The sequence below is a fragment of the Microtus ochrogaster genome, chromosome 7 (assembly GCF_000317375.1).
Source record: "Microtus ochrogaster isolate Prairie Vole_2 chromosome 7, MicOch1.0, whole genome shotgun sequence".
In the NCBI taxonomy this organism is placed as follows: domain Eukaryota; kingdom Metazoa; phylum Chordata; class Mammalia; order Rodentia; family Cricetidae; genus Microtus; species Microtus ochrogaster.
The window spans coordinates 72483482-72504456 of NC_022014.1; the positions used below are offsets into that span (position 1 = coordinate 72483482).

The 20975-nt window shown below is 45.7% G+C and overlaps 1 protein-coding gene across 1 annotated transcript in view; it reads left to right on the forward strand.

The window, feature by feature from the left end:
* Window positions 1-10201, forward strand: part of Gna13 (G protein subunit alpha 13) — a 39695-nt gene extending 29494 nt beyond the window's left edge. The window contains exons 3-4 of the mRNA XM_005350647.3: window positions 1645-1695; window positions 5103-10201. Of these exons, the coding sequence (XP_005350704.1) occupies window positions 1645-1695; window positions 5103-5675 (624 nt within the window). The 3' untranslated portion in view covers window positions 5676-10201. The remainder of the gene's footprint in view (window positions 1-1644; window positions 1696-5102) is intronic.
* Window positions 10202-20975: the final 10774 nt, after the last annotated feature.

The following is a 20975-nucleotide window of genomic DNA, read 5'->3' on the forward strand; positions in this document are numbered from 1 at the left end:
AGGAAGGAAGGAAGGAAGGAAGGAAGGAAGGAAGGAAGGAAGGAAGGAAGGAAGGACGGACGGACTATTTGTTCAAAAGATAGTACTTAAAAGTACTATGGTGGCACATGCCTTTAATCTCAGCATTCGGGAGGTAGAGGCAGGTGGGTCTCTATGAGTTTGAGATCATTCTGGTCTACAGAACAGTCAAGGCTACGCAGAGAAACCCTATCTTGAATAAAATTAAAAGATGAATGAAAGAAAGGAAGGAAGGAAGGAAGGAAGGAAGGAAGGAAGGAAGGAAGGAAGGAAGGAAGGAAGGAAGAAAAGGGAAAACTTTGCTGAAGAGATGGCTCAACACTGTCTGCTCTTCCAGTGGACCCCTTTCCGGCAGCTCACAACCATCTGTGCCTCAGGTAAAGAGCAGCAGATGAGTATGGGAGCCTCAGTCCATATTGCTGTGTTCTTCATCCACCTGTTTTTGTGGCCAGAAGTGTGTGTGGGTGTGACACACAGCCCCAAACCATAGCTGGTTTCCCTGGATGAAGAAAGACTGCCCTAGATTGAACAGTAAAATGGTTACTTATGTCAGTCTTCACCTTGAGTATCTTTCTGATGACTGTGTGTTGAAACAGAAACTGTATGACTGTCTCAGAAACTGAAGGATGTAGACTTACTTTGAGCTGTTCCAGCCATCATTTTCCAGGCCTTGCTGCTTTTGCCTAAAGTAATGGCTGGCATTTGGACACTTGGCTACCCCGCTATCTCAAGGAAAGTAGTTGAAGTTTTTGTTGCTAGAAAAGCTTGAGCTTCCAGTTAGTGTTCGAATATAGGAAACCCCGAATCTGCCCTACACTGGGAATGTGACAGCCTTCCACAGACTTGTGATAAGATGGGCATACTTGTTGGCAAATATGGTTTTTAGGTGCTGTATAATAAAACATACCAGTGTTTGAAAGCTTTGTATAACTCAGTTATCTGCTGTGTTCCCATTGTCCAGTGTCAGGTGCTTCTAACCTGTGGCCAGATGAAGACCCATTCATAATGCGGGGCAGACAGAGCCCTCAGTGTAGCGGACCTGAGAAGGAAACTCTTTTCTAGGCCCACAGGGACCCAGCCTTCGGGAAACTAGGCCTGCCAAATTTGGTGTCATGACAAAAATCTCTACAGTGACCTGGAAACTTTTGCAGTGAAAACTTTTGTAATGCAGACATTGTTTTCCTTTATTTCGGTCAAGCTAACCTATTGTCACAGGTCAAGTGCAGGAGCAAATATCTTGCTGTCATCCATTAAACCATAACAAATGTAGGTGCCTGTTGTGGGCTTCTGGTTGGCTGTTTGTGTATTTATTTAATGTAGTGCTGAGGACTGACCCAGGGCCTAGAAGTGCTTTAAAGTTAGTATTTGTCAAAGTAGTTTCTTTGTTTCCTGATTGCTTTCTTCTTTTTTCCTTTTTTTTTCTTTCTTTTTTTTTTTTTCTTTTTTTTCTTTTCGAGACAAAAGTCTCCCTTATGTATCCTGACCTGGCCTTACACTTGGTAGTCCTGCTTCAGCTTTCCTGAATGTGACTGAGCAAAGTATGCTTGGACCAAGTGTAGGGCCCCAGAGCACAGCATAAACTGTAGCATCTAAGCCCTTGTAACTTTGTTTTCTTCTTGTTTTCAGGGTGAGTCTGTGAAGTATTTCCTGGATAACTTGGATAAACTTGGAGTACCAGTAAGTTTCAAAACAATGGTTCTGGTCATTGATACTTGGAAGCAGTTATCAGGGTAGCATTTTCCTTTTTTTAATTTGGGGGCAGCTTGTTAGGAAAGTTAGAGAAAATGCTAAGCAGCCTGCCTTTTCCGTTACTTCTGGTGGCAGTGGCCAGATTCATGTTCTTTAAGAAGCTTCGTAGCTACAAACACTGACAGTTTTCCTCGTTTTTCAACATGAAAGAAATTTGTGTTTCCAAATGAGATTGCACATCATCTATTATTTTCCAATATTGTTGGGGTTTCTGTATCAGAAATAGAGCAGGACTCCTTTGTATTGGAGTCAGGGAAATAGGGCTCTTTCCTCAAGGTCTGCTGAAGAAACTGAGGGAAGAGAGTCACCCTTGGAAGGAGCTTGTTATCTTCCCAGTGTTTACTCCAGAGTCTGACTCAGCTGGGCTGAGGCCTGCTCATGGCTTTCCTGTACCCATGGCAGGCAGGAGCTCCACTGTCTGCTCTCTGCATTGGCGAATACCCAAGAGTTGTTGGAAGTAAGGTTTTCACTGCTTAGAGCTGTTGCCCGAGAGGTAATTTGTTAGTCACAGAATCTAGTGCAGCTGCCTTTGCCTCCTCTTAGATTTCTGTTTTGAGAGCTTCTGGGCGCTGAGGCCTCAGTATTAGCGTGCTGATGAAAAACCCAGAACTAGTCTGCTGCGGGTAGGAGAGTCGCATACCATGTACTTGGGGTGCCAGGACCTGTACTTTTTTCCCCAGCAGGTTCATGTTCACATTTTCCTTATGTTTTTCCTACTGAATTTGCCTGCTGGGTGTGATGTGATGGCACACATCTGCAATTCTAACACTCAAAGGGCTGGGGCAGAAGACCATAAGTTTAAGGCCAACCTGTTTTAAAAAACAAAACTAAGTTTTAATTACATTTGTTTGCCTTCAAAGGAGTATTTTTTTTTACTTGTTTTCCCGCATAGATATAAGAATCTCCCAGGATTTGGGTTCTTTCTAACTTACTTTGTGCACACAGTGCCTGTAAGTGGAGGAAAGCACTAGGGGATGATGTGTAGGTGGGGATACGGATGCACGTGTGCACACGCGAGTAGAGGTGCCTGCTTTTGGGGTTGTGTGTCTTCTGGTTGTTTGAGACAAGGTTTCTCCCTGGTACCCTCCTGTCCCCACCTCTCCAACTCTGGGATGTAAGTGGGGCTCTGCTAACACCCACCATTTTGATGTGGGTACTGGGGATCCAGACTCAGGACCTCAGGCCTATGCTGCATGCATACACTTCACTGAATGAGTTTACCTCCTCCGCCCTAAACATTTTTTAAAATGTATTTATTTTTATTTTTTGTGTATAAGTGCTTGTCTATATGTGTATATGTGCACCACTGTATTTACCTGGTCCCCCAGGAGCCCAGAAAAAGATGGTGGTTTTCTTGGAACTGGAGTTACCTCTGCCATGTGGATCCTGGGAACTAAACCCATGTCCTCTTCAAGACCAGCTCTCATTACACAGCCCTGGAACCTGCTTTGTAGACCAGGCTAGCCTTGAACTCACTGAGATCTGCCTGTGTCTGCCTTCCACCAGAATTAAAGGCATGCACTATCATGTCTGGCTAATGATTTTCTTTTTAAAGAGTGCTTTCTTACAGTTTAAACAGAGCTGATTTGATCTGCTTTTCTGTTTTCAGTTAGGTTTTTTTCTAATCACACCATTCACGTACATCTTTTCATTGTTGCTGGGGTTGTATTTTGAGGCAAGGTCTCTTGTAGCTCAGGCTAGAATTGAACTTACTGTGTAGTCAAAGCCGACCTTGAACTCCACCGCAGGTCGCTTCCACAGCTGTCATCCTTTTCCTGTCTGTATTAGTTAGCTCTTGTTTCTTTGTTGCATATATCACAGTTGATGGTTACTTTGTCTTTTACCCATTCTTTGATGAGGACCCGGCTTCCGTCTTTATAGTAAGAGTTAAGTCCCTGGTGCCTAGTGACAGTGCCTGGCTCAAAGTAGGCAGTCAACAAATAGCTTGTGAATAAGTAGTCTAGCCAGTCCCAGCCATTCATAGTAGGTGCTTAAACTGCTGAACTGAGAAGAGTTCTGAAGCCCAGAGCGCAGAGGAGAGCTGTGTGGTCAGCGATTGTTGGGAAGGGGAGGAGAGTAAAGCTGGCCGTGCTGTGTTGCTCACCCATCCTGTCAACTTAGGACAAGTCACAGAATCCTGTTTGCTTCTCTCCTGTTAAAGCTACAGAGACCCTACTATGTGTTGAGCCCTGGGAAAGACATAAAATGCAGACAGCTTGTAAAGTCAGTTTTCCATCCTACCTTGACTTTTAAAATATTTTGCCCATGAAGCTAAGTATTAAAACTGCTCCTCTTTGAGTTTTGCCAAAGAGCCATGGGACTTGTGGAAAAGTACTAGCCTGAGAAAGAAGAACCAGTCAGGGCATGTAAGGAAGTGTGCCACTGGGGTGCAGTTACTCTCCGGCAGCTAGCAGCTGCCTTTGTTCAAGAGCTTGTTTCTGTGCTCACAAGGTCTGGAAAGCCCAGCATGGTGATAGGATCTGCAGTCTTAGAACGTGTAGACTAAGGCAGAAGAGTTGTCAACAAATTCCAGGTCAGCCAGGACTGACCCATTCCTATTATTTTGTATTTTACCACGAGGCTCATGGGTTTCCAGTAAGGTTCCAGGGCACCTGTTTCCTTCGGCAGCTATGTGGCCTCTCCTTGACTCTGCTTATTCTCTCTATATATCTTTTCTAGCCTAGTTATAGTCTTCCCTGCTATAGACTGAAACAGCTTCTTTAGTAACCAGTGATAATAAAACATATTCATAGCATACAGAGGGGAATCCCACATCAAGTGAGTAAGAGCTGTTTGAACCATTGCCTGGAAACAGACTAGCCTATGGTCCAGCATGCGCACTGATAGTCACTTGTGCTAGGTTAAAGGTTTTTCACACGTATGACAGAATGGGGCTTATTCACCGTCATGAAGGAGGTGTGTACAATGAAGAAGCTTTGTAACAAATTAGAGAGTAGGTCAGAACCAAGCATGGAAAGTGAGCCTCATGAATTATATTCTCAGATCCTCCTGTTTTTAGAGGGGCGAGGAACAGCATGGAGAAGCGTGGGCCTTGAAATGATTCTGGCCTGACCTAGGAGTGGATACTAGTGGCAGTGCAGGAGGGTGAAGTCAGCTGGGATTCCACGTACATGTGAGGTGTGCGCTGGTGGTGGGGCCTCACACCTGCAATTCTTGCCCCTGGGAGGCTGAGACAGGAGGATTGAAGGATCTCAAGCTAGAGGCCAGCTCGGGCTACTAGTAAGACCTTGTCTTTTTTTTTTTTTAATTATTTAATTTACACATCCATTATTGCTACTTGTGGACTCCTAAGTATAAACCCTTTTCTCTTCCAGGATTACATTCCGTCACAGCAAGATATTCTGCTTGCCAGGAGACCCACCAAAGGCATCCACGAGTACGACTTTGAAATTAAAAATGTTCCTTTCAAAATGGTTGATGTAGGCGGCCAGAGATCAGAACGGAAACGTTGGTTTGAATGCTTTGACAGTGTGACATCAATACTGTTCCTTGTGTCTTCAAGTGAGTTTGACCAGGTGCTTATGGAGGATCGCCTGACCAATCGCCTTACAGAATCTCTGAACATCTTTGAAACAATTGTCAATAACCGGGTTTTCAGCAATGTCTCCATAATTCTCTTCCTAAACAAGACAGACTTGCTTGAAGAGAAAGTACAAGTTGTGAGCATCAAAGACTACTTCTTAGACTTTGAAGGGGACCCACACTGCTTAAGAGACGTCCAAAAGTTTCTGGTGGAATGCTTCCGGGGCAAACGCCGGGACCAGCAGCAGAGGCCACTGTACCACCACTTCACCACCGCCATCAACACGGAGAACATCCGCCTCGTGTTCCGCGACGTGAAGGACACAATCCTCCACGACAACCTCAAACAGCTCATGCTCCAGTGATGACAAGACTTGCTATTTTAATACCTTGTTGTGGTTTTGATTGTTTCTGTTTGTCTTGTTTTTGTTTTTTAAATAGCAGTTTACAACAACAATTAGAAAAGTCTCAGTTCTGTGTCTAACTTCTTAGAGACCTTGTCCTTCTGCGGCCTTCAGTGTGGGACTGAAATCTGCTCACTTAACAACACATTGCCAATATCTGCTGGAATCCAGGCTTTGATCGCTTCCACCTCGGCTTCCATTCAAGTCCAGGTGTAACTTCCTGGTCAGCCTCACACTAGGTGAATTTCAGGTTTGAATTCTTCTGCTTGCTAGCCGAGTTTTCCTGCAGTGCCAAGAGTAGTCAGCATCCTTAACTCTTTGTAGGGACGAGACTAGGAATGCTCAGCTCTAAGATGAGACCCGAGAGAGAGTGCCTTACACAGCGTGACGGGGCTGTTAGAGGAAGTTCAGTCTAGGGCCCAGCAGCCTAGGTCTTCGGAGGCTGAGCTGCGCTGTGTTACACTTGCTTGCACACGCAGCAGTAGTTTTCTTTTCAGTGTCTGTAGCTTCTGAAGGTAATGTCTTAGTGTTTAAGTTTACAGTATGGAATTCGGTCTGATGCTGGTGCGCTCACAAATGGTACATGGACTATACTGATCTAAAATAACCAGTGGCGTGCAGTTTGCCTTTTCCATATTTAAGTAGCAGTAACTTAATATGCTGTGTTAGAAACATTTTTGCCATAACAGCAACTAGAAAGGGCATGCACCATAGCTGTTCCAGAGTGCCATGTGTCTGTCTCAGTTGGTTTTGTGCCTTGCTGGAAGAAAACTCTGTTGGGTCTCCTTTCTTTTGCCCTCCTTCCTGTCTCAATCTCAGCAGCTCTAACTGTGGTGTTTTGGGGGTTCTTTGTCACCAAGAGCTTGGTGGGCAGTATTTTCCTGTGAAATATGCAAGAAGTCATCCTTTGAGTATCCCGTTCATGCTTAGTGTCCCTGTGGACACAGTTTGTATGTGTTGGTGCTGCTGTTGTGTAGGAGATGACAACCTTATTGAGGTACATTTGAATGTCTTAAGAATGCATCTAAGGACAAGTAATTCTTTTGATCCATACTTAGGAGGTTTGCCTTTCACACACACACATGTGCACACACACAAACACAAGCACTGCTAAGTTAAACCATGCCCATAAAGTAGCTTTGTGATTAGAGATACCCGTAGTGACTGGCATACGAAAGCATTTGTCATGTTCCAGCTGGCCTGTGGAGTTTTCATAGCCTGAGCACAGCCCTGCTTTCCCTGGAGAATGCATGAGGACTGTGGTGCCTCTCACGTTACTGTGTGACTCTTCTCGGGCAAGAAATTGGGCCCCCAAAGACTGGTCAACTTGGTGGCTCGCAGGCAGTGGTGTTCCCTAGTCCTTGATGGCTGGTGTGAGAACTGGGCCTCTTAGTGACCTAGCGAGGGATGTGTTCTCGACAGACCTGACTTGTCTTGGGTTTGAACTCTTGCTGTCTTTTTATTTATAAATTCCAGTGTTTTCTTGCCTCTGGTAATACATGAGCTTAAGACATGTAGTCCAGTATCACAGTGCAGGTGTTTATGTATATTTGAAATGTTGTACATCTAGTCCTTTTTTGCCAAAAAGAATGTATTGTTTAAGTGTATGGGGTTAGCATAACTCCAGAGCTGATGGACATTTGAGCACGTGCACGGTAACACTTGGTTTGTTTTGTGTTAATTTAGCAAGCATTGCTGTGCATTGGCCACAACTAACTGCAGTGAAGGTAGAAGTCAGTCCCTCCAGAAAGCAGTTATGTCCAGTTACACCTGACTCTGGTGAGAACAGAAACCGTGCCTGTCAGAGCAGATCACTGACTTTCTCCATTGTGACTATTGCCAAGAAATGACGAGAGCGCCCGGCTAGACACAGCATCCTTCTGGAGCATGCAGATGCTCAGAACCAAATGCAGTCTAGTACATTCTGAAGCAGTGGATTGCTTACTTGCAGTTTATACCGGGTTGTTTAGAATTCAAAGAACTGTCTGTCAGGCTCAGCCAAAAAGTTCTGGTCCATGTTTGAAAGGAATCTTACAGCTGAAAGTCAGGTCCTTTTGTGAATTGAATTGTGTGAAGAGGAAGGCAAAATTTAGCCAACAGAATTGAGAAGGTGCTCCACCCTCCCTGCGCTGCCTCTGATTCCCCCAGTCCCTAAAGTGAGACTTGGAGTTGAAGCTCCGTGGGGCATTGGACTTTGCATGTCTTGGGCAAGTGGATTGACCCGTGCCTAATTACCCCTTCCTGCATCGCACGATCACACAAGTGTCTTGGTTGACTTTGAAATTTTTTTACATTTTACAGAGTTGCCTTATAAATGAAAGACACCATAGATTTAACCTTAATTGTTTCTAACGGGGAAAGGGCTTCTTATCATCTCGAAGGTGCGTTTCTGCCACTTAAATATGCCTAATCTTCTGAAATGCTGCTTTCTGCCAAATGCTGTCTGTATTAAATTGATGCCTCCATTTCAGTTTTTCTATCTGGAAAGGGTTTTGATAGCCAGAGGGCAGCTGCAGCCAAACAAGCCAGGGCACCCTGAAGAGGAGTACGTTTTCTCTCACAGAGCCGTGGTGGGTCCCTGTGAGGCTTTCCAGCCCAGGCCCTCCAGGGAAATGCCTGCTCAGTTGGTGGCCGCTGTTGATTTCAAGTGAGAGAAAGTAGGACCACATTGGTGCCAGAAGTGACAAGTGTTGTCAGATGCAGCACAGCCTGTACCCTCTAAGTGAACCAACCACCGTCCAGTGTATGCCCAAATGCTGACGGGATGTGTTCCTCAGCCTTGGTGTTCACATCCGGTTATGCCTCGTTTGTATGAAGAATACAATCTCCAAGTTATGTGGTTATATCCTGAAACTCAAGCTATTTGGAAATCCCTCAAATCGGTGCTTTCATTATTTAATGATACATTTAGGCAAAACCCAAACAAACCATTTGAAACGTTACTCTGGATCACAGTTTGTAGTGATGTCCTATTTGTCGTTCGAGGAGACCAAGTGTCAGTGTTAATCTGAATTTCCTATATGAACTCATGCACCCTACCTGTAAAGCCCAGTCAAACCTTTGTAACAAATTCCCAAATAAACCTAGAGAAAGCCACTCTGCTACCTTTTCATTTCTTTTAATTTTATTAAAAGATGGGAGAGTACAGTCTTGCAGGTCCTCTCATTTGGAAATAGGCCTTGGCTGTATCTTCCTTTGGTTTCAGCACATTGAATCCCACGAGCCCAGCGAGCCTGTGCTGTGCTGCTCAGGAGAAAGCTCTTTCTCCTTTCTTTTCTTCCTTTAACGCTGGGATGGCTTTTCAGTCTAGAAAGCATGGGGCACATGATGCCCGTTTGCTTATGGTACGACGTTAGGACTTAGTTTCCACTAAAGATTGAATTCTGTGTTCAAACCTGATGGTGCCTTCTCGGATGCCATCAGCTGGATACTGCTAGCCTCGCCTGGCAGGCGCTTGCCCCATTCACCAAAGCGGTGTGTGTCCACTGTCATTCTTCACCCGCCTGAATGTAGATGAGCATGAATTGACCTGTTCGTCCCTATATATAGCGTTCGGGTCTAACCATCCAGTTTTAAGTGCCAGGGAACGGCACAGAGCATTGTTTTCCATTTGTTTGTATATCTGTGTGCTTTTGAGACGGGGTCTTCATCTTGAATTTGAGATCTCCTGACTCCGCCAAGAGCAGAGACTACCGCTTGCCTTTTCAAGCACACGTGCCTGTATCTTGTGGGCTGTCAAGAGACTTTTGTGACCTTTGCTGTGTTAACGGTGATGAAACTCCAGATGGATTGAAGCCTACCTGAATGCAGGAAGCATAAACTTCCAATCTGTGACAATCACTGATCCTAAGAAACCACCTTTTTGCTATGTAATTCTAATTTTATTCACAGATACAGCAATGCTAAAAAGAGTGGTGATTTTGGCCCTAACCATACCCGTTTGATGGTAGCAGGAGTGACGGGGAGGAAGGAGGCAATGTGTTCTGGTTGAGCGCATAGGGTAATGAAGCAGACTGCACTGTGTAACCTCTCTTTACCTCTTTCTTACTTGAAAGCAGAATCGCAAAATACTAGATGGCTTTTCTCTATTATGTGTGAGCTCGCGGGGCGCAAGAAGCCTTATCCGAAGCATTCAGTGCGACCATCGCAGATACCGCTCCTGACGAGACATGGTTTATTTTACCCTGAATAAAAGTATTTGTGGCTTAGATTTTTTTTTTCTGTACATCTTTTTATAACTTTCCAGGAACTAGGCACATTGTCTGATACTGTTGTAAATTTCTTTTGGCCAGTGCTTTGGTTCCAGAGTAGCAGTAAATTATTTCTCCAGGAGGTCTGTGGGTGGAAGGAATGGTTTCTTTTTATAAAACGAGTTGCTATTCATTTAGGCTTTTTACTTTTGTACATATTTTTGCAAAAATTTGTTTCCTTACTATTAATATTTGCTTTGTAAAAATTACTGACATTTAATAAACATTTATAAACGATTTGATAGCATGATGTTTCAACTCTGACCCCCGAGTGAGTGAGCTTCGCATTTGAAAGCAGAAGCTAGCACACCCTGCTGAAGGCACGGGGGTCTACCCTCAGCCTTCACGGAGTCCTCAGACCTCTACTGTCGTGAAGCAGAAAGGGACACACCTGCCCCCCCCCCCCACTCCGCGTTTGTGTCTCTCGGAGGCGCTGGGTCTCTGAAGGCTTCTCCGCCCCAGTCTTATCCAGTTACAGCAGGATTACTCCTAAGCCTGCTGTCGTCAAATTGGCATTTAAAAAGCAACACGTCTCCACTCCTCATTCTCCCTCCAGTAAACGTTATTTTCGGAGACAGAGTGGAGGAGTACGGTTGGGCGGTGGAGGGGTGGGTTGTAAGGTTTCCCAGCATCTCGCGTGTTGCTGCTTCCCCAGTGAACACCAGGCATTCTTTGGTATGTTTGTCACTACTAACGAACCAATAATGAGCTGAGCTTGGAGCTTATAACTGCTAATCCCGGCTCCAGGAGGGCTATGCCAGGAGGACTGACCCAAGTGCCTGGTCAGGCTGACTGCAGTCTGGTCTAGAACAAGACTGTCACAAAGAGCCGGTACGAAAAGGATGGCTGTATATGAAAACCTCATGTGATACCTCAGTTTCCCCTTGAAGTCCTCTTCTGGAGGCCACGCGGGACCCTGCATTGCATTTGTCCCTTGTTCTCCAGACTTTCTTGTTTATGCCAACACTGGCAGTTTTGAGAAACGCTAGCCAGGGATTTTGTGGAATGTTCTATTGGGATTGGCCTGACGCTGGCCCAATACTTTCTCATTGGACTGTAGTATGGGGTTTAGAACCACCAAGTATCCTTTTTACGTTGTCTAGTCCCATAAATCTATTTATAAAAATAGATGGTCAGCCCAGAGGCCTTAGACGATAAGAGACAGCCGTTCTCTGCTGGAGAGATGACTCAGTGCCTGCTCCATAAGCACGAGGGCTTTGGCTTGACCCTCAAAACTCGCGTGAAAAGCCAGGCATGGTAGTTCACACCTGTAATGTCAGGGCTGGAGATAGATTCGTGAAGCTCATTGGCCAGCCAGCCAGCCTGGCTTAGTCCATAAGCTCCAGAATTGGTGAGAAACACTGTCGCTAAAAGTTAGAGAGTGATAAAGACCATGATGTCAGCCGCTGGCCTACACATAGAATCACACATTCACACACACAATATATGCTTGGATACACCCATGCACACACCCATACTCACAAGTACATGCACAGACCACATACAACAATTGTCTGTGCTTTCTGATGGCCTAAGGCAACTCCTCCAAAAGGGTCAGCTGACCCAGGGGGTTGACCCCACAGGTGGAGAGCCACTGCCTTCCCATTTTATAAGGCACAAGTTAGAAGTCATTAACTTTTTAAAAATCTTTTCTTAAGGGAACCAAGAAACTTACGTAACCCAAACTGATCCTCCTGAACTTTCAATCCTCTTGTCTCAGCATCAAGTGTTGGGATTACAGCTATGGCTCACCACCACTGTGTATGCCTTTTACTTGCATCTATATGTTTGTGACTTATGTGTTCAGCTGTATGTATGCATGCATGCATCCATGCATGCATGTGCCAGACCCGGTGTTACCATGGGGTGTAGTAGTTATAGCTCTCCCCCTTATCGTTGAGGCAGAGTCTACTGACCCCAGAGCTCACCAGGCATTGACATGGGCTCTGGGGACCCCAGCGCCAGTTCTCACACCTGGATACCAGTGCTCCATCCACAAGCGTCCTCTCCCTCTCCTGCGCCCCCCCCCCCAGTCTTGCTAAATGGCCTTAACTGATGTCTGTCTTCTCCCTAAATGAACTTGGGTTTCTCCCACAGCTGGACCTGCCCAGCAGCTGTACGTAAATGCCCAGTAGCAATGCTGGCTCCTCAGCCAGTTAGCTCCAGTCCCTGGCAAATAAAAATTCTTTTCTAGGGCCTCGCTTTCACATGATATTTAACTCTGGATCCTGAAAAGAAAAATGATGATATAAAATTTGGACTTTATGTAAATGTTGGAAAACATATTTCAGAGACAAGTTTTTAAAGGCTTTCTGCACGGTTTAAGAGCTTTGGAAAATGAAACTAATTTGAACATTGGAATTCCCCCTCAAAAAAAAAAAAAACTAAAAAAAGAAAGAGAAAGAAAAAGGCTTTGGTGAGGACAAGGCCCAGCGGAAGAAGTGCTTGTAGCTCACCTGTGAGGTCCTGAGCCCCGGTCCCCAGCACCTGGCAGGTATGATGTGTACATCTGTCACCCAGCATGGGAGGAGACAGGCTGCCAGCTCGCCTCACCAGAACAGCAAGCTTGAGGTTCAGTGATCCTGTCCCCCCAAATTTTCCCCATCCAGATGCATGATAGGAACACAGAAGCAGTAGCAACCTCTTTAAGGTCGGTAATAGGAAGCCAGGCAGTGGTGGTACACGCCTTTGATCCCAGCACTAGAGAGGCAGAAGCAGGTGGGAAGCTAGGGCTGTCCTACAGAGAAACCCTGTCTCAGAAGAAAAAAAAAACAAACTTGGTAGTATGGGGCTGGGCATGTTGGCAAAGGCCTTTAATCCTAGCCCTCAGGAAGCAGAAGCAGATGGATTTCTGTGAGTTTGAGGCCAGCCTGGTTTACATAATGAGTTCCAGGTTAGCAAAGGCTACATAGAGAGACCTGTCTCCAAAAAGAAGAGAGAAAAACATAATGGGGGCTCCTAGTTTAATTGCTAGAGTGATTACCTTAAATCCATGAAGCCCTGGGGTCCGTCCACAGCAAGGCTGTTTGAGCCCAGAGTGGTTGTGCGTGCCTATAATCCCAGTACTCGGGAGATGGAGACCTGAAAAATCAGTCGCTGAGGTCATCCTAAGCTACAAACTGACTTCAAGGCCAGTCTGGGCTACATGAGACCTGGTCTAAAACAAAACAAAATACTTGGTAATTGAGGGCAAGGCATGCAGGTCAGTGATGAAGGCCCCAGGTGGGGTTTGCTGGTTAGCGCTACAAAGAAGGGTGATTTTCTTGGGGGGGGATTATCTACTTACAGCTTTTAACAGACTTGTTTTTCTGTCCCTGTCATGGGAAGAAAAGTCAAGTGGGAAAGATGAAGCTGAAGGTCAAATACTGCTGACCAGGAGAAGGACTGGCTGGCTTAGTTCACTTTCCTGTTGCTTTATGGAAAACCCCCAGCGTTAAGGTCCATGGATTTAACCAGTGGGCTTGTTTTCAATTTTGTTTTGTTTTGTTTTTGTTTGTTTGTTGGTTGGTTGGTTGGTTGGTTGGTTGGTTTGGTTTGTTTTTTTCTAGACAAGGTTTCTCCGTGTAACAGTCCTGTCTGTCCTAGAACTCGCTTTGTAGACCAGGCTGACCTCGAACTCACTATGCCAGCCTGGTCAAATAATAATCCAAGTGCTGGGATTAAAGGCATGCGCCACCTCCACCCGGCTCCAGAGTAAGTTTAACAAAAGTGAGATATCCTGGGAATGGAGAGAGCACAGTGTTTAAGAGCTCTGGCTGCTTCTCTAGGGGACCTGGGTTTGGTCCCCAGCTCCCACGTGGTGGCTCACAGCCATCTGTCACTCCAGTTCCCGGGCATCTGACACCCTCTTCTGGCTTCCACAGGCACCAGGCATACACGCAGGCAAAACACCCATGCAAATAAAGATTAAAAATTAGCCGCAGTTTGCGGGAAAAAGTGTGTGAGACAGGATCTCACTATGTAGCCCAGGCTGGCCTAGAATTCAAACTCCTCCTGCCTCAGCCTCCCAGATGCTAGAGTAATAGGCACAAGCCACCATAGCCTGCAGGGTCAGCCTCACGGTATTCTTGTATTCTTCCATTTAGAATCCTGAGGTTTTGTTGTCTTTATTTTCATGTCTCAGTTTGGTTTCACTTTTTTTTTAAAATCTATATTATAGGAAAATTTGTGCTTGCTGCACCATCATTGGGACTGGGGTTCCAGTCCCAGCACCCACATAGCAGGCTGGATATGCCACACACCCATGCTTGTAACCCATCCAAGGGAGGCAGAGACAGTATTGCTGCGACTTGGTGGCTTTCAGGCTACCCCAGGAAACACGAGCCACGGGTAGAAAGAGAGACCCTGCCTGAAAAGGAGAAAATCAGTGAAGGGCGACACAGGAGGTCACCTGAAAGTCCACCTCTGTCCCTGGTGTTTGCAGTGGTGGGAGCACCCATACAAATACATAGACATACATTTGCACAGACACATCTATAAAATACATATTTTGAAAAAAAAAATCGAAGAGAGATGAGGATAATAAGCCCACTGTTGTGGGAGCAAAAAAAGTCCCCGGCTACAGTCCACACCTGCCGCTCAGCTTCAAGACGCTGGGCGTGGTGATAGGCACCTATAATCCCTGCACCTGGGAGGCTCAATGCTCAGCTTCAAGACGCTGGGCGTGGTGATAGGCACCTATAATCCCTGCACCTGGGAGGCTCAAGTAGGAGAGATGCTGTGAGTTGAAGGCTAGCCTGGGCTACCTAGTGGGTTCAAGCCTTGGCAGAACTACACAGCAAGACCCTGTTTCAGAAAACCCAACCAACCAGACAAAACAACAAAAACTCACTAGTTCGTGGTCAGTCTTGATACCATCCTCTGTGAATCTCGCCCTACTTCTAATCTGGACTATCTTGAAGCAAATCCCAGACTTTGTATCGTGTTAATCATCAGAGACGCTTTTCATTATCTGTCTCTAAAAGACAGGCTACTTTTCTTAGCTTGAAAAAAAAAAAGTTTGAAAAGAAAATTTCAAAATGTGGTGTTTTCGATTTCTAAGCATCGCATAAGCAGTTGTGAAGGCAGACTACTCCCAGATCCTTCATGTCAGACAACGATGCCAGGAATCAGAAGGGAAACGACTGTCACAGGTCAGCTTGTGGTCGAGCTTTGGCTGCCTAGCCCCAATGGCTGAAGATAACACCTACTTTATTCATCTTGATCCATGAGTAGATTGAGTGGTTCTTCGGTCTGGGCTGCCCCATGATCTCTGGTCAGTTGAGAGCTTGGCTGGGAGTCAGATGACCGAAGTTGGTGTCAGGGGGCTAGTGCTTAAGACCTGGGTTCTCATCTCTGGCAGGCTACGTTATTTCGATCATGTTTGCATGCATGTGTGTTTGTATGCATGTACATTCATTTATGTTGGCTTGAGGGTTCCAGACACAGTAGACCCGAGGCCCTGATGTTTGAACACCGTGAAGGCCTCAGCCTGTACTATATCTTTTAAAAAGAGTCCAGTTGGAGATGTGGCGATGGCTCAATGAGTATTCCCTCATAGCACCTACATAAATGGGAGCCTTACATTCGGGGACAGAGTCTGGGGACCCCTGGGGAAAGTTGGCTGGATGAATCTGTGAACTCTGGTTCAAGTGAGAGACTCTGCCTTTGAGACAGAGTTTTACATAGCTTGGGTTGGCCTTGGGCTCATTAAGTGTCCAAGGGTGACTTTGAACTCCTGATCCTTTGGTCTCAACCTCCCAGATACTCAGATGATAGACCTGGGCCACCTAACTGCTGACCAATTTTTTTTAAATTATTTTTTATATATTTATTGTGTTTAAATTACTTTTTATATATTTATTGTGTGTATGAGTGCATGTGTGTGCATGCATGTGTGTGTATGTGTGTGTGTGTGTGTGTGCACGCACGCGCATGTGGGGGAACAGCTTGCAGGAATCAGTTCTCTTCTAACATGTGGATCTCAAAGACCAAACTCTGATTGTTGGGTTAGGCATTAGGTGCTTCTGACTGCTGAGTCATCTCGTCAGCCCTGCGATTTTGGGAGTGGGTGTAGGGAGGAGATTCCGGCTGTCCTGGAACTCGCTCTGTAGACCAGATTGGCCTCAAACTCACAGAGATCCACCTCTCTCTGCTTCCCTGGGTGCTGGGATGAAAGGCGTGTGCCACCATGCTAAGATGTTTTATTTTTAAAAAGATTTATTTTACTTTCGGCTATGTGTGTACGTGTGTGTCCATCTGAATGTATGGCCCTTGTGTGGGGGTGCCTGTGGAAGCCAGAGGCATCGTAACCCCCTAGAGCTGGAGTCACAGGTGGTTGTGAGTTTCCTGACCTCGGTGCTAAGAGACAAACTCCCTAACTGCTGGGCCATCTCTCTAGACAGGATTTATTTATTTTTATTTTATGTGTATGAATGCTTTGTGTATGGGTATGTATGCACTCCATGTGTGTGCCCAATGCTGTCTGAGTTCAGAAGAGAGTATCAGAGCTTCTAGAGCTAGAATTACATATGGTTGTAAGATGCCATATGGATGTTGGGAACTGAACCTGGGTCCTCTGCAAGGTCTTGTACTGTAGCCTCAGTAAGTGATCTTCATCACTGAGCTATCCCTCAAGCCCATCTGAGATTCTCAACGGGAACAACTTGTAGCCTGTGATGGGTCTATCACTTTGTACTTTTTGTCAGTCAAGTCCAAAGGCAACGTTAGGGTCCAGCGCTATTTTCACAACCTTATCGTGGCAGAGAAGCATGCGGCTTAAAAGGCAAATCAACTCCTTGGCTCAGATGCCAGAGGGCTGCTGTGCTTTGAGCCAAGGAAACCATTTCTTTATTAGGGCCACGGGCGGGCGGGATGTCCAGTGATATTCTCTGGCAGTGTCGGGCTTATATTTAAAGATGTCCTCGTGATTGTTTACAAAGCTCAGCTCAAGATCATCAGTGAACTGGGTGTCAGGAAGGACATGTGGCCTCCAAAACACAGGCTTCATTTCCTGAAAGTTGAGCCTTACTATTAACACAGTCCTCAAACAACCGAGATCTGTGCAGTAATGATTCCACAGATGCTGAGATTTCAGCCAGGCATGCTAGCTCTTGTGTTTAATCCCAGCACTCAGGAGGCAGAAGCAGGTAGATGTCCGTGAGTCTGAGGTTAGCCTGGTCTACATAGTATATTCCAAGCCAGGCAAAGATATGCAGTGAGACCCTATCTTTAAAAAAAAAAAAAAATTGAACTTTCAGATGGATGACATATCTATAATCTCAGCATTCAGGAAGCAAAAGCAGGAGGATTGCCACGAGTTTAAGAGTTTAAGACCGGCCTGAGCCGCATACTGAGTTTCAGGTCAGCCTGAATTATATAGTGCCAACATCCTGTTTCAAAACAAAACAAAACAGAGGCAGGTGAGATGGCTCAATGGGTGAAAGGGCTTGCTGTGAGGAAGGATGACCTGAGTTTGATCCCTGGACCAAATGGTAGAGAGAGCTGACTCCCACAGATTGTCCTGTTGTCCAGTGGCCTCTACCTGTGTACTGTGGTACATGCGCACACACACACACGCACACACACACACACACACACGAGGGAATAAATAAATACAATAAAATAAAAACAAAAGCAAACAGCAACCTTCAAGGTCAAGATGACTCAGTAGGTAAAGGTCTTTGTTGCACAAGCCTGAGTTCAGTCCCTAAATCTGTGTGGTGGAAGGATGTTAACAGAGGTTTCTGTCCCACCCAGTCCCACAGCCTTTCAGTCCCAAAGAGACACACAGAAGCCTATATTAATGATAAACTGGTTGGCCTATTAGCACTGGCTTTCTTATTAACTAGCTCTTATACCTTAACCCATTGCCCTTGTATGTGTTAGCCATGTGGCTTGGTACCTTTTATCAGTGAGGTATTCTCTCACCTTGCATCCTCTGCATCTGGGTGACGACTTCAGACTGAGACTTTCCTCTTCCCAGAATTCTCCTATTCCATACACCCCACCTATACTTCCTGCCTGGCTACTGGCCAACCAGCACTTTACTAAATCAGTACAAGTGACCAATCTTTACAGGGTACAAGACCATTGTCCCACAGCAGAAGGAGAGAACCAACTCTCAGAAATTGTCCTTTCGTTGCATTGCACAAGTGGGGACACATGAATGCCTATGCACACATACATAAAATAAGCAAATAAAAATGGAGAAAAATTAAAAAAAAACAAAGCAAACAGAATTTGAACTTTCAGTCAGGTGATAGTGGTGGCCCATGCCTTTAATCCCAGCACTTGGGCGGCAGAGGTAGGCAGAGCTCCATAAGTTCGAGGCTAGCCTGGTCTACATAACAAGTTATCATCCAGGGCTGCATAGTGAGAATCTGTCTCCAAAACAAACAAACATGGAGGGTGGGGAATAATTTGAGGGTTCTATGGGATTCTATTGACATGGAAAGCACATCCCAATGTGAGTGGTGCCACCCCTGGGCTGGTAGTTCTAGGTGGGAGGCTCATCCTCATTCACCATCAAGGCTGTGCAAATCCATCCAACAAGAGCCCACGTCATACCTGCTAGGATGACGATAACCAAAAGCATGGGTGGGTGGAAGCATCGACAAGAATGGAAAGAACACACAGCCCGAATACTCTGCTGCAGAGTCTGTGAAATGGCGTGACTCTTTGGAAAACAGTTTGGTAGAGTTTCGAAATATTTCCGTTACTGGCTCATGTTTATGTCAATTTGACACTGGCGAGGGTCGTCTGGAAAGAGCGAAGCTCAGCTGAGAAAATGCCTCCATCAGACTGATCCGACTATGATATAGTTTCTTCATTGATTGATTTGGGAGATCCCAGTCCAATGTGGGTGGTGCCACCCGCAGGTTGGTGGTCCTGGGTTCTGTAAGAAAGCAGGCTGAGCAAGCTATGAGGAGCAAGTTACTAATCAGTACTCTTCCATGGCCTCTGCGTCAGTTCCTGCCTCCAAGTTTCTGCCAAGAGTTCCTGCCCTGGCTTCCCTCAGTGACAGAGTGTGAGCTGAGGGTCATAAGATGAAACAAACCCCTTCCTCCCCAAGCGGCTTTCGGTCATGGAGTTTTATCACAGCAATAGAAACCCTAACTGAGACAGTTAACCTATGTGGTGGCCATTTTAACCCTAGATGTAGACCCAAGAGAAAGAAAACATTTACATGAAAATGTGTGCGTGAATGTTCATAACAAAATCATCTATGATCATTACAAAGTACCAGGAACCAATCGTTTATGGATAGCTAAATAAATCATGGTGTGTGTATCCATACAACGGACTGCATTCAGGATGCAAAGAGATGAAGGAGGTAGAGATGCTGCGGCATGGGCAAGATGCAAAAATGCTACGCAAAGCGAAAGAAGCCAGTTACAAAATGATTCGGTCTTCTAATCGGACCATCAGGTCATATAAAGAGGAAATGTCCAGACTATGCAAATATAGAGGCGGCAGTGGAAACAGGATGAACAGCAGCGGAGGCAGCTCTGAGGCAGGCAGAGTCATATTGTCATCACGGTTGCTCAACCCTGTACCTATGCTACAAGCTCCCGAGTGGGTTTTATAGTGTGAATAATATCTCAGTAAGATTACTTTAAAAAAAGAATTTGAAAATTAGGCTAACCTCCGTGGTAGAGTGTTTGCTTAGCATGTGCAAGGCCCTGGGTCCAGTCTGTTTCCCAGCGCTGAACTAGGATGTGGAGAAGGAGGGAAGGTAAAAGCGGAGAAAGGGAAAGAGAAAGAAAAGGAAGAAGGAGAGGGAAAGGGGAAAGGAAGAAGAAAGAGAAGGAGGAGAGGGAAATGGAGTAAAGGAGGGGGGAAGAAACACAAAAAAGAAGGAAGGAAGAGAGGAGAAAGAAAGGAGGGGCATGGTGTGGGGGAGAGGGAGGTGTAATTCTTTTCCAGTTAACTTCTAGATCAGGGTTTCTGCTCTCAAAGGACAGAGACTGTTCATCTTCTCATCCAAAGCTCGGAATCTAATAGCTTGCTGAATATATATATGAGTTCAAAAGTCTGTAGCATGAAACAGAGTTTGCTAAGTGTTTGCTCTGTCATTTATGTGGTGGATACCATGAGTGATAAAATGGTCTTTGTGTCAGGCATGGTGGCACATGGCTTTAATTCCAGTAGAGGCTGAAGCAGACAGATCTCTCTGAGTTCAAGGTCAGCCAGTCAGGGCCATGTAGTGAGACCCCAAACAAACAAAACAACCAAAAAGATCAGCTTATGGAATGGAACTTAAGGTACTCATAGTCAGGCTAGAGAAAAAAGGCAGACAGCTACGTCATTAGAGTGAGATGTGTGGTAATTCCTAAGAGACATTTGAAAGGACCAGAAAGCCTTTGCTTCTGCCTAGGTGGATCCAGGAACACCGGATGGAGGAGAAAGCATTGGTGCCAGGCTTTCAGGATGCTTTTAAAGGTACCTGGTCATGCCAGATGGGGTGGATGACGCCGCTAAAGCCCCAAGGTAAGACGGTTGCCACAAATTCAAAGCGGAGCTGGGCTACAGAGTGAAATCCTGTCTCAGAACCCACAGCAACATCAAACAACCACAACAAAGTTGCTAGGCTGTAAGGAACAGCACAGGATGCATGCCCGTTAGACGGACCAGCGCATCAAGGAGGAAGCTGCGAGCTTACCATGTGTGGAGCTCCGCCTGGGCAGCTGCCTTTGTTTTTAGCAACCTTCTGTAAGGCACCAAGAACACAGAGAATGGCCCCAGCCTCCCCCAGGGAAGTACGCTGGGTACCCACAAAAGAAAAATACAGCCGGCTGGGACAAGAGAAGAGAGCACTACAGATAGGGAGGGGGGTCTATGGAGAGAGGACAGCATGTGTGAGCGGACTGAGGCACCGTGGAGCCTATGAGAGAGAGGTCAGAGCGAGAACTCTAATGGTTTTTGGAAACTAGGAAGGTGTGGTATTTCTCTCACCGCTGTAACAGTATCTGACAAAAGCCACTTAAGGGAGGAAGGGTCGGTTTAAGAAGGGATACAGTCTTTTGTGGTG